A 13,568-nucleotide genomic window follows, 5' to 3' on the forward strand; every position below is an offset into this window, starting at 1 on the left:
AGACAAACACACCTTGCTTAATTCCCTCTAATAGCTTTCAGTCAACAAGCCCTTTGTCATTATAGGTTACATGTAGATAAGCCAAACAGCCAGATTTCCAGGCATCTGAGAATCATACACACCCACAATCCAGTACTCGATGGGCGGATGGAAATATAAGAAGATACTTTTAAAAAGATACCTGTTTATTGTTTGTTTTTAAATGCACAAAAATGCTTTCTGGGAAACTAAACGGTCAAATGTCTTTTTTCTGTGTAATTCACACATTACATTGTTTATGTTCAGCCAGATTTCCGCTATGGCTCAGGTCTCCAGTCTCGTCTAAAGCCAAACCTGAAGATCTTGGCTGCAGACGAAAGAGCAAAGGCTCGGAAGGTCCCTGGCCTGGGAGTTGCACGTCACTCCACAAAATTTGCCGTGTCGTCCATCCATCAGCAGAAAGCTCTGGATCTGAACTTCAAAGCCTGCTGTTAATTTACACCGGACCTTAAACAGTCCATGTGCATGTCAGGCTGCCATGCAGATATGCACACAGCTTTCTGTATTTTCCACTGAAGAAAAAGAGGCCATGTGACCTTCAGTCAGGTGACCGAGTGTGGTAAGGGCTTGCTTGTCTCTCAGTTTCCATTGTTTTGCCCTGACCCCTGTATAATCTACACCCAGCGTAAAGTGCCTGGGCACCCCTACATGTCATAAGCTACCATTTGGCCACATTTTTCATTCACATTAGCAAAGCTAAATATAGCCTCATTCATTTCATACTCTAGCTGTCATTGGAGAAGCCATCCCCTACAAGTTCGCCAGCTGCAAAATGGACTTCGTAAGTCAAGCGTGCTGTTAACATTAACAGTTAAATTTTATGGTTTTTCTGCCTACTGTTGTAAATCCTCCTTACTGGCTCACTATGTACTCAATAAACCTGTGCCAATGAATTTATTAGTCAAAGTCTATAATAGTTAAAGGGGCCCTATTATGCTCATTTTCACTGTTCATAATTTACTTTATGTCGTCTACTAGAATAGATGTACATGCTTCATTGTCCCAAAAACAGATAATTTTCTGGTATTGTACATCTGTACATATTCACTCTGCCTGAAATGTTCAGTTAGAGCTTTAAGCTCCACCCCTTAATGAGCCCAGTGTGCTCTGATTGGTCAGCTTGTCCGATTGGTCAGCTTGCCCTACACATTCTACCCCTGTCTTTCAGTGTGCAGATAGATCCTTGCGGGTAGGCGGCCAATAAGAATTGTGTTATGTGAATTGTGATGATCTCACCATGTCATGGAAGTAAGGGCTGGAATTCCAACAAGGCATTTCAGGCAGATTAGAGAAGAGTGGTTTCTGTGGTGAGTTACTTCCTTTCACGTGTACTTTGGGCCTTAAGACTTCGCAGACAGTTTACATGCACAATAAGCTACATAATATACTAAAGGAAAGGAAAAAACTGGGAAAGCATAAACAGCCCCTACATCTTCATCTCATGCACACAACTAGAACCGGAACTGCTAAAACAACTCTTCACCCGCTGGTTTTCTTTATTTTTTAATACAGAGAGGAGGTATCTGTACAAAAAGGCAGAGCTGCTTGTGCATTACGGACCACGTGTCACCAAGGCCGGGTCTTCATTACTCGCCTAGGCATCCATCTGCGTGCTTTTCCCATTGTCAAGCCCCTCAGGTGCAGTACAATCCCAGTCACGCTCAGCTCATTTACCCAGCAGAGGTCCAGTAAGTAATAAGGGAGAGAGTCAATTAAATATGTCATACGCCTAATGGCTAATTAACTGTTTAGTGAGGCTGTGAGATTTTTCAATAATTAGGAAAGTAAGCCCTGCATTCTCTCACATACATCGTGCTTTCAAAGACTCCGAGCTCTTGGCTGCACCTACACATATTTACAAACGCCAAACTACTTCAGGTCGGAAGGAAATGGAAATTTATTAAAATCACCCCGTCTGTCTTCTGACTGCTTCTCTTAGGATCATGAGGCAGCGGACACCCTGGATGGGATGCCGGTTCAGCGCAGAGTGCACACCGTTAAAGATACCCGTTAGCCTAAATGTATTTTTTTGGACTGTCCACAGGAGACTCCTGTGACAGGCTGAGAACATTCCATTTGCATACTCACATGGCAGAGGTGCCATTCACACCCCCAATCCCGGGGGCATAAGGTAACTGTGTGACCCACCCTTATAAAATCATGCCACTTATATTAAGTTGATTATACAACTTAGCGTAGCAACAAAGGCTTGCAGATTAAGTACCTTTTTCCTCAAGACTTTTGGAATAGGTTCTTGCCTGAACACCCATTCCGAAGGCATTTGCTGCCAGGTGCTGTTGGATCCATGGTTTGTATGGGAATCTATCACGGTAACCTTTTGGTATCATGGTAACTCCCTAACTGGAAAAATGTTTGAGTAGCCGGTGGACAGACGTGCTTAATGTATAATTCTGAGCTGAGCACAGCTGTGCACTATGAACTTCTAATACTTCAGGTAGAGTGGGTGTGTGGGGGGTTCAGGGCTGCACTGATAAGCAAAGCAAGCGTTGGGATGCTGTTGGTGGGGGTCACAGCATGTTAGCATGCCCCCCCCCCACTGCTGCATAATCAAGCATGGATGTTGGGTTCATATAAAGATGGCAGCCTTGGGTGAATCACGAAGGAGGCGGCTGCCTCGACATCACGTAACGGGGAACTGAGCTTCCGGTGTTTTCTCTGGGTGGCCTTTCTGTTGCTGTCACAGACACGGCTTGGGACTCAGGCTCCACACGGTCACTGTCGCTGCCAGCGGGGTTGTCATGGAAACCTCAGACGCCAGTGTCCGTTTCCAGGGCGATCGGAAGCTCTGTGAGAATTGGAGTTCCTCTTTATGGGAGCCTTCCGAGGTTCCTTCAAATGGGAAGGTCACCTACCCATACTGTAATAGCTAATTACAGGCTCCTGGGGGGGGGGGAGTGAGTTGTGGCAAGCAAGATTTGTGATCCCCCACTACTTCATTCTGGCCCAGTTCACAGACGCCCCCCCCCAGTTCACAGAGGGTATTGATCTCCACCCTCTCCAGGAATGTGATGAGAGCAGAAGGCAGATCCCAACAACAGTGCCCCCCCCCCCCCCCCCCCCCGTCCCAATAGATGACACACCTGTGCGTCAACAAGACATGAAAACCAGGCCGGCTGAAACGCCAAACCCCCCACCCCCCCAGCTGCAGATCTGGGTCTGCCTTTGTCCCCACAGCCAGCCTCAGGGGGTTTCAGCCGCCGGGAGCTGTCCCCACCCGTCCTCCCGTGTGACGGCGGTAACGGAGGCAACCCCAGGCAGACCGGTTCCAGACTGGAAGCATCGACACCTAGACACCCAAGGGGATGCCATTGTTTCGCACCCGCCATCCCCCACCCCCCCGCTGCAAACAGACACAAACTGTGACATGAATTCCCTTCTGAACGGGCACCAAATGCCTCGTTTACACCCCGGAAGCTTCTCTCTCCTTCGTCACACCTGCCAGTATCTGCTGAAGCAGGCCCCGTCCCCCAGGACCTGCCACTGAATTGCTTTCCCAGGCTCTTGGCCTTCCCTTCCTTCCTGACCAGCCGCCTCCTTCCTGACCAGCCGCCTCCTCCCTGACCAGCCACTTCCTACCTGATCGGCCACTTCTCCCTGACCGGCCGCCTCCTTCCTGACCGGCCACTTCTCCCTGACCGGCCACCTCCTACCTGACCGGCCGCCTCCTACCTGACCGGCCGCCTCCTTCCTGACCGGCCGCCTCCTTCCTGACCGGCTGCCTCCTACCTGACCGGCCACTTCTCCCTGACCGGCCGCCTCCTACCTGACCGGCCGCCTCCTACCTGACCGGCCACTTCTCCCTGACCGGCCGCCTCTTACCTGACCGGCCGCCTCTTACCTGACCGGCCACTTCTCCCTGACCGGCCACCTCCTACCTAACCGGCCGCCTCCTACCTGACCGGCCACTTCCCCCCCCCCCCTCCAGCACCCCCTACTAGTTGCTTATCCACTCCTTTGCAATATTTGCATTATGTTTACATTACACTACATAATACATTGCACTGTGTCTGTGTATTCTTATAATTGTACTTGTATTTATTGTCTTACCATAAGCAACTTAATCTGAATTTGTGTTCTGTGCATAATTTGTGTTTCCCAGTGGCCGGATGGATATGCAGAGCGAGAGTTCCACTGCTTAGTGTAGCTGACTGAGCATATGACAATAAACTCTCTCGAATGCTAAATCTCTTGGATCTTCTGTGGGTTTCTTCCAGCACATTAATGTGCCCCTGCCTTGTGCTGTCCTCCCTGTGACCTTGTACTGCATAAAATGTATAGGACAGCGTTTCCCAACCCGGTCCTTGGGGACCCACAGTCAGTCCATGTTTTTGCTCCAGTCGGGAGCTGGGAGGGAGTGAAAATGTGGACTGACTGTTGGGTCCCTGAGGACCGGATTAGGAAACACTGGTACAGGAGATGGATTGACTGATTATTTTGCTGCTCTTTTGTGCCTGTGTTCTTGGGACTAAAAAATAAAAGAATTGTTCCCTTTTTTTCTGAAGTCTGTCTGGCTACTATAAAGACACTTGTTAGAAATTCTTAATAAATTGTTAACTTATAGAAGGAATTTAAAGATGTATCTGTTTCTGTTTTTTAAGCTGTGGACCTCAATTTAATTCAGACCTTCAAGGGCAGTATCATAATTAAACAATCCGGAGTGATCAGAGACAGTTTGAATGTCCACATATTTATGGCGTGTTTACGGCGTCACAAGTGGCACAGAGAGAGGAATAGAGTGACCTTTTCCTACCTGGAACTGACCCACACGTCAACAAGTGTAAAGCCAAACATTAACAAATCCGTCAATCTCTCCACCCCACACCACCACCCCCATGTGATCATATCTTTGTCTTTGCACTACATGTAGAGCCATGGAAAAAATTGAGACCACATGCAGCACAAATTTTTGCTGCACTCATTTTTTAATTTATGGGTGTGCATCTGTGAATATATATATATTTGCAAATTGCAGCCTGGCTCTTCCCTGCTTCTCATTAATGAAGGGCTTCTTCCTTGCTTTATGGAACTTCAGTCCTGCTTCTAGGAGCCTGATACGAACTGTCCTAGCAGTGCACTTCACACCTGCACTTAATGTTTCCCATTCCTTTTGAAGGTCACTTGATGTCATCCTTTGATTCATGAGAAACTGTCAGACAAGTTCACAGTCATCTCTGGCATTAGAATGTGGCTTCCGCCTTTTACCTGGCTGTTCCCACTGTCTCCTGCTTCACCTTATTCTTGTGCGCTGCTGAACCTGGAAGCAGCCTGATGCTCAGTGTAGCCTCCTGCCAGCAGAACCTGGATTAAATCAGTATTTAAAAATGTAGATTTGTTTAAAAACAGAGTGGTCTCTTTTTCTTTCCACTGCTGCATGCTTGTCTGTCCTCTAAGAATTTCTGACAGGGATCAATAAAATTATCTTAATCTTAAGGATAGAGGTTCGTAGGTCTATCATTGCACTGATTCTACACACGTGACTCAAGAATATGTGTATTTAAGAATAGTACATAAATACAGTTGGTGCGTGGGCTCTGTCATGACCTCACACCTCCTGGGTTGCAGGCTTGATTCCCAGCGCTTTGGGTGCCTGCATTTTCACCCTGTTTACAAGATGGGGACTCCATCTTCCTCGATCCTGTGATCCATACATACGTCTGTGGTTTAGACACTGGTGCCTGTGAGCTGCCTTTAGCGTGTGATGGCGTGTGTGCCCCCGTAGAGAGCTGGCACATGCCCCAGGATGTACCCTCTGTGTCCTGGGATGTGCTCCAGAGCCCAGCCTGGAAATGACACTGCACAAAAATGCCAATACTCAATTCATGCATATATCTGTAATATTAAAATGGGGGGAAATTGTCTTATTTACCTACTGTAAAAAAGAGGGAAAATAAAATTATTATGATTTTATTATTGATTATTGTGATTCCCTGCTTGTGGGAAGAAATTTTATAAAATATAAATATTTCTATTCATAAAAAATTGCATACCTTTATATGTTTTGTCCTATGAATGGTGTATTTGAACGATTCATTTCTCACATGATCTGCGTCTTCATGTAGGCTTGATCAATAAAGGTGAGAACTGAAGTCTACAGGTAACTGCGACATTGCATTTGGCCATGTTGTATTTGGTAATCGCTATTTTCTACTGTGGCAGCATGGACATCCCACACAACTACAGAGTCCTGCTTGTAAACAAACGCTTGATCTTCACGTCCGTTTTGGTAAAACGCGAGTCAGATTTTATCCGCGAAACATTTAGCTTGCTGATGGGCTGTGTTATTTTTCTTTAAGCGGTGATTAGCATTTACGTGAATGTTTGACAGATACGGAGAAATCAGCATCCACTTTGTTCGGCTATAAATGGAGTTTTATGCGGCTCCTTATTTATGAAGCGTTATATAAGTTTGTGAAACGTGCTGCGCAATATCCCGGGACGAAACAGCAATGCGCATAATCTCGACACTGAGTAAACAGCGGCTGTAGTAATAGGAAAACTTTTGAAAATATCTTATGACACGACGGGTACGATTTTTAACATGACTTCCTGCGTCTCAACGAATTAGTGTCACCCGTGTGTGGATATCAGAGCTGGAAAAGACAATATGTTCAGCAACAAACAATGAAATCCGTTCAGCAAGAGCATAGCATTTTTTTTACCAGCGTTACGAGCACATACGATAAAATGGTATTAAATTAGCTTAATTTATGACTTTATTTGATTATAAGAACTTAATATCTTCACATTGCAGTATCAGGAACATAATTTATAGCCCGTAGGCTTAACAGAGAATACACGAATTTAATTAATAAGAATGCCCTTTTTATGGTTATTAGTAATATCCAGGCATAATAATCAGTCCCTGAGTTTCAAAATCAAACCTCCACCTTTTATGGTAAGAATAAATGTAACATCAGCCTCTTCATATTTCTGTACACATGCATCCAGAAACCAAGGAGTGTTTACTGTAAGCAGGACTGTTTCGGTCCCTGTCTGAGTTCAGCGTTGGCCTGGGTGCTTTCAGGCTGGATGGCCGGCCGTAAAAACTTAAAAAAGAGGAGAGCTGGGAGCAGAGAAACGAGAGGGGACTGGGACAGGTGCCGTCGGTGGCCATTAAAGCCACAGCTAGGAAGGTGGAGTTTGTATTATACTTGAGACAGAAGCTGATTTGCTGTTAGCTCTACACTCATTCACCACCTGGTTTTATTTTTATTTTTTTAAATCCGTGCTGTCCTAAAAATCTTTGTGCTGAAGTCCGGCGCACATCGGCACACACAATAGAAGAGCAACGGCATTGTGTGATTCATCAAGGAGTTCTAACCTGTTAGTTTCGCATTACGGATAATAACTGCTCAAATCCAGAGAAAACTTTGTATTCCAAGGGGACGAGGAGCTGGAACTAACGGTAGGTCTTACCGGCACTTTGTTGGGACAAAAAGATTGACAGAAATAAAGTTTAAAAAAACATATTCTTGGAATTGGGTTAATTCACAACTTTGAGTTATTGCTTATTAACTAAAGCAAAGAAAGGAATTTCCACCTTGCTTTCCAAAGAATGCATGTTCTTAGTCTATACCCTGTTGTTCTGTATTTTATAAAGGTCATTGTGTGATTGTGTGAACATGACAGTATGTTGTGCTGAAATATGGCAAAACTAGCCAAGTTAAATAACATTTTGATGTTTTCACGTGTCAGTAAACTGTTGGTTATATTGCCAGACTAATCTGAAAATTAATTGCATTACCTACATTATTGCCTAAGAATTAGCCTGGTAAAAAAATGCAATTATTTTCAAGTAAAACTTGCAAAAATCCATCATAAGAATTATATAAGGTAAACTGTAATTAGTGTGTTAGATTGGCGCTTGTGGTGATACCCTTTCGCCTGTCTGAATAGTCTCATGTGAAGAGTATATTCTTTGATGGATCACATGTTCTGTATGTTTATGCATTTAGTTCTTTATTTTTGTGGGAGATGGAGGGCGAGAACAAGGCAGTGATCAATTCCCAGTTTTACAAAATGACCGGCATGGATGACGGAAATCGCAGACGGGTGGTATCCAAGAACGGGCACAGCAACGTAAGAATCGATAACGTGGAGGGCATGGTCAAGCTGTACCTCCACGACATCTGGACCACCGTCGTGGACGTGAGATGGCGCTACAAGTTGACCCTGTTCTCCACCACATTCCTGATGACCTGGTTCGTCTTCGGCATTATGTACTACTACATCGGCATGCGGAACGGAGACATGGATGACGAGCGGGATTCCAACCACACACTTTGCGTGGAAAACATGGAGAGCATGACAGGCGCCTTCCTCTTCTCCCTGGAGTCGCAGACCACCATCGGCTATGGCTACCGGTACATCTCTGAGGAATGTCCCCTGGCCATCTTCACGCTGGTGGCCCAGCTGGTCCTCACCGGTCTGGCTGAGATCTTCATTACGGGTACCTTTCTGGCTAAGCTGGGCCGACCCAAGAAGAGAGCGGAGACCATCCAGTTCAGCAAGCTGGCGGTAGTCTGCAGGCACGAGGACAAGCTCTGTCTGATGGTGAGAGTGGCCAATATGAGGAGAAGTCTCCTTATCCAGTGTCAACTGGCCGGACGGCTGCTCTTCCCTCACGAGACTTTAGAAGGAGAGAAGACCCTGGTTCAACAGACGGGTGTGGACTTCCGAATGGATGGCAGCACTGACTGCCCCTTCCTCATCCTGCCGCTGACCTTCTACCACGTCCTCGACGAGTCCAGCCCGCTGTGGGGCCTCACCGCTGAGAACTTGCCCACCCGCGACTTCGAGCTTGTCCTGACCCTCAACGGCACCATGGAGTCCACGGCCGCTACCTGTCAGAGCCGCACTTCCTACACCCCCGAGGAGATCCTCTGGGGATATGAGTTCAAGCCCATGCTTTTCGCGTCCTCCCAGGGCAAATATGTGGCTGACTTCAAGTGCTTCGATGGTGTGGTGCAGTCCAGCGACCCGTCCATGCGGACCTGCAACTGCGGGAAGCTGAAGCTGGAAGAGGAGGTCAAGAAATAGTGGGGGGCAAGACTCTCCCCGCAGCTTCTCGACCAGTGAATAGACGGGAAATATAAGGCCTTAATTTTGGGAAATGGGGTTTTAGCTTTACGTAACTTATGGAAGTTAGCGGTCAAATTATGCGACTCTATTTTTTTCTTTAAAAAGAATCATAGGGGACACTGGGCACATTTGTTGAATGCTGTCAGTTCTTCAAAGAGAAACAGCAATCTTCCTTCATAACTTATATTCCCCCAAATGCCAGGGATGTTTAGCAAACTAGTATAACTTTTAAAGGAAAAAATGTTTTTTCCATTGTCATTTTTCTACATTTCATAAAAATCAGAATGAAAAAAAGATTAACTGCGGTCTCTCCTACTTAAGTATAAGTTTTGACCTCTTGGTTTAGACCATCAGATTTCTGTTTTCTTAGATCTAATTGGTGGTTGCCATTAAGAGGACTGTAGCTATTAAATAAGCTTTGGTTAAGCGTGCGGACTATTGTCTTTTGTTTACTAAGAATCATTCTTGCAAAGAGGTAGGATACTATGTGTTTAAAGAGCAGAAGAAGCATGCATATTGTCAACAGCGCGGCTTCATCTTTGGCTAAATGCTTGGTACAGTCTGCTTGTGGCTCCAAAACCTGCCCCCCGCACTCCTGTATTTCAAAGCCGCAGTGTTATGGCAACATGGTGATGTGGTCGCTCACCCAGATACACGGACACATGAACGCTGGGACATCCAGCAGAAAGATCACAACAGTGAACACATTCTGGTCTGAAAATACTTTATTAGAATGACACAAGAAACCAGACCAGTCACCATGTTACATGTTTCCTGTGTTAACTTCCCAACCTGAACCAGTATCTCAGTCTTCCCTGGTTGATAGCCTTACAGTAAAATAATCCTGAAAAGATGAAATGCCCCGCCAGGCCAAGAGGTCTTATACATACAATCAGTTTTTTTTGGTTTTTCTCTAAGTACAAAGTCGTACTGTAAACGAACAGATAGAGAACTTAAGTATCATAGGCTGTGGTGGTTTGCTTGTCGACTTTGGTCTGATTTACAGTCTTATTTGACGATTATTTACCTAGAAATATAAGTGTCTTCAGTATCCATGTCTTTGGCTGGCTGAGATCAACTCGTAGTGTATAAATGCATAAGTTATATATTTATTATATAAAAAGAAACATAACACTGAATCGTATACTTCATTCTAACAAACGCACAGCGTTCGCGACTCAATACAAAATTGCTAAAGAATATAAAATTGGTATTTTTTTTTTTATGAAATCTCTGGTAGTATGAGGAGCTTCTAAGGCAACGCAAGGCACAGGTGAAGAAAACTCCCCCTCCTGAACTTGAGGTCCAATACAACATTTAAACATCCTGACAATTCCAGTTTTCCAAATTGCAAAACAAAGATATGAGATCTTCAAAGCGTTCCCTTTTAAGAACAAAAATAGAAGACAGAGCTGTCCTTTAACTTCCCGTAATGCCATAAAACTACAATGTAGTATAATACTGATAGCTATGGCAGTTAAAAAGATAATACTTCTTGTTTTTGGCACCTTTTGAAGTCTCTGGCTACTCGGCGTCCTCTTTGGTGTCTCAGCGCTGTTCCGTCGTCCCCTGGCGCTCCCTCAGTGGGCCCCACTGCCTCGGCAGTCTTGCGCCGGCCTTATCGAGGAACATCCCGCTTGTGCCCATTTCACAGTTTGGTACAGCTCACGCCCACCGCCCCCACCTCAGCCCTCCCCCTGGCCATGCGGGCACTGACCCCCTTCCTGGCCATGCGGGCACCAGTTATCCTCGATTCTTTTACTGCCTTCTGCCCTCTGCCTCTTCCTCTCCCTGTTTCTAGAGTCCTCGATATGTCTTCTTAATTAAATAAGTAGTTTAATACTCTAACACATATATATTAAGTAACAGTTCATGCAGCTACTGTTTATTTCTCATGGTATATTCCACCTCTGTAATACAAAACTTGCTCTTCACGACCGAACAATAATCCTCCGTATCTCGCCTCCACTCCAACCTGACCCATACGATCTTTTATTCCTGATACATGCTCAGTTCTTTCTCAGGCCAAGCCTTCTTTTCCATCCCATAATCCCTTTGTTCCCTTTTCAGAATATCCCCGCTTCCTTTCCACGCTCCTGTTCGACACCTACTCTTCCCCTTGCGCTTCATAAAATCGGAATTCTGCCTTGTTTCCTTCCCTTAATTTCCAGTTTTGTTTTTGTCCTCGAGTTACGCCCCCTTCTTGCCCAAACAAAAGCCCCTGGTTTGCTTGTTCCTGCCCCTGATGTGTCTCCTGCTGGGATCCACTCTGCCACCCTAATAGTAAGTGCCCAGGTGGGACGGCATGTGCGAGGCCGGGTGCCGGGCATTCGGGTAGATGCCCCCTGTGGGGGAATTCCAGTAAGGGTTGGGCGTGGCAAAGAAGCCAGAGGAGGTGACTGGGAGGGCTTGGGGGTGTGGGGCAGCCACGAAGTTCATCTTCTGCTGGTGCGTGTGGTAGGAGCCCATGTAGGACAGGTCTGAAGGATATTTGTACATAGAGGACTCGGGTGGGTGTGGCTGCAGTGCCTGGGCAATGCCGTGGAAGTCGAACTTGTAGGCGTAGCGTTTGCCATGCACCTTGGTCATGATGTTCTTGTCATAGTAGTAGCGCAGCGCACGGCTCAGCTTGTCGTAGTTCATGTTGGGCTTGCTCTTCCTCTCGCCCCAGCGCCGCGCCACCTCATCCGGGTCCGTCATCTTGAACTCGCCGTTGGTGCCCTCCCAGGTGATGCAGTTGGAGTTGGAGCTGTCGGACAGCAGCTCCAGGAGGAACTGCCAAAGCTGAATCTGGCCACTCCCTGATGGGGCCATGGAGGGAGGAGAGAGCCGGAGATTAGCCCCGCCACTACTCACAATGTCCTCTGACGCTCACGCAGAAGAGTCTTAGTGTTCAATAACCTACTAATAACCTACTATATACCCCCCAACAAAGGCGAAACACAGTAACCATGCTGAAACTGAAAAGAAGGGCTTTTAAGTTGTTTGACTGGTCACCTCAACTCAATTTTGATAAAATGCACAGTTTTGGTGTTTTGCCTTCATGTAGCAGTACTGCTCTGTGATATCGAGTGTACAGAATAAAGCAAGTATATATCACTGCAGTTGGGAGCCGACTGTCCTATCCGATATTACCCCTCCCACTCAAAATTCTGCTCTTGGCTGCGGCGGTATGCCACTCGGATATGGGGCTTGTCATTCCTCCTAAATATGTCAGGAGTAAATCCAGTAAATGACAAAAGTTAGTCATTCCTGAATGAGCAGTCTGGTATTATTTCTGTAAGCACCACTGCTGTTGTAGGTGAGTTTAACTTGGTTGTTATTAAAAGGTTGTAAAAATATCCCCCTAAAAATAAAATTGCAAGCATATTTTACAGTACGGAAACCATTTCCGTAAACTCCTCCATCACTTCCTACTGCTGGAGTCAATTTAATATGCACACATTTATTTGTCATTTATTTGATTTTTTTTTGACAAATGTGTTTAGAAGGACTCCCGTTCTCAGGAAGGAGTACGCCTTGCTCCTCCCACTCCCTACTCACCCGGGTTTGCCAGTCGACTGCTCGTCGGCCCCAGAATTTGATAGGGATCTAAGAAAGAGACATAACAGGAGTTAAAAGCCGAGGATTGTTCACTCAGAAGGCAAATGGGGGCGACACGAGTGCTAACTCACCCAGCTGTGATCTCGGTTCTTCAGTTTTGGTCACTATGGCCGGAGAGAGCTGGGATCCTGCGGAGGAAGTAACCGAAATCAGCCCTGCCCTTGCCAGATCAGGTCCGAAATAAAGACAAGCGACATGTATCCGTACCTTTTGAAGAAGACACAGCTTGGGCTGTCCAGCCTGACCGTCTTGCCGCTTCATATGCTAGATCTGTAGAAAAGTCAATGGTATTTCATTAAAGAAAACGGCTCATTTAAAATGTAATTAACACTCTCTACCACTAGAGGGAGGCGGAGGCCTAGTTTTAATGTTTTGGTGTTTTTCTTTTTTTTTTTTTTTTTGCAAGGAAGGTGGTTTGAGCTTGTTTTCTGCGGTGCACCTCAGTGTGACCGAGGACTGTTTTAGTAAAACGGGATTTAGTCTCGTGCCAAAAGCAGCTTGCGGCACGTGTGGCAGCTTCATGAACAACAATCCAGGCTCCGGTGTGTTTCAGCCGTTGTTTTGTTTTTGCCGAGCAAATAGCGGGAAATAAGTATGAGTAAATGTTTATGTTTTGGGATCGCAGTCCCTTTGACCTACTGTTACTGGGTTCACTGGTGTTTACGGAAGCTGGAGTGGATAGAGACCCACCTGGCCGGGGGGGCACTCTAGACGAGGAGTCTGGATACGCGGAACTGTTGGGGAAGATGAAGCTGGCGCCTCCTGGCAAAAACACAGGCGGCTGTGACACCGTGACCGAACGCCGAACCAGAGCCAATTCAGGC

At 46.1% G+C, this 13,568-nt stretch overlaps 2 protein-coding genes and 1 long non-coding RNA gene across 11 annotated transcripts in view; 2 read left to right on the top strand and 1 right to left on the bottom strand.

The window, feature by feature from the left end:
- Positions 1-1,213: 1,213 nt before the first annotated feature.
- On the top strand, positions 1,214-3,033 carry LOC111858448 (uncharacterized). Its single transcript, XR_002841587.2, has 3 exons — positions 1,214-1,346; positions 1,552-1,677; positions 1,979-3,033. It is a non-coding gene; the product is annotated as an uncharacterized lncRNA (long non-coding RNA).
- A 3,205-nt stretch (positions 3,034-6,238) lies between these two features.
- On the top strand, positions 6,239-9,567 carry kcnj15 (potassium inwardly rectifying channel subfamily J member 15). Of its 2 annotated transcripts, none has more exons than XM_023840202.2 (2): positions 6,239-7,465; positions 8,035-9,567. In XM_023840202.2, the coding sequence occupies exon 2, from the start codon at positions 8,035-8,037 to the stop codon at positions 9,097-9,099; it is 1,065 nt and encodes a 354-aa protein (XP_023695970.1). In that variant the 5' UTR covers positions 6,239-7,465; the 3' UTR covers positions 9,100-9,567. The 2 variants fall into 2 exon arrangements, with proteins under 2 accessions (XP_023695970.1, XP_023695968.1); XM_023840200.2 differs by having other exon boundaries at positions 6,243-7,465; positions 8,016-9,567.
- A 281-nt stretch (positions 9,568-9,848) lies between these two features.
- Positions 9,849-13,568, bottom strand: part of erg (ETS transcription factor ERG) — a 43,508-nt gene continuing 39,788 nt past the window's right edge. For all 8 annotated transcript variants that reach the window (XM_023840220.2, XM_023840216.2, XM_023840217.2 and 5 more), the window contains 5 exons: positions 13,435-13,506; positions 12,952-13,014; positions 12,816-12,872; positions 12,685-12,732; positions 9,849-11,942 (listed from right to left, as the gene is read on the bottom strand). In XM_023840220.2, coding sequence (XP_023695988.1) covers positions 11,419-11,942; positions 12,685-12,732; positions 12,816-12,872; positions 12,952-13,014; positions 13,435-13,506 — 764 coding nt within the window. In that variant the 3' untranslated portion in view covers positions 9,849-11,418. The remainder of the gene's footprint in view (positions 11,943-12,684; positions 12,733-12,815; positions 12,873-12,951; positions 13,015-13,434; positions 13,507-13,568) is intronic.

This window comes from Paramormyrops kingsleyae, chromosome 6, assembly GCF_048594095.1.
Source record: "Paramormyrops kingsleyae isolate MSU_618 chromosome 6, PKINGS_0.4, whole genome shotgun sequence".
In the NCBI taxonomy this organism is placed as follows: domain Eukaryota; kingdom Metazoa; phylum Chordata; class Actinopteri; order Osteoglossiformes; family Mormyridae; genus Paramormyrops; species Paramormyrops kingsleyae.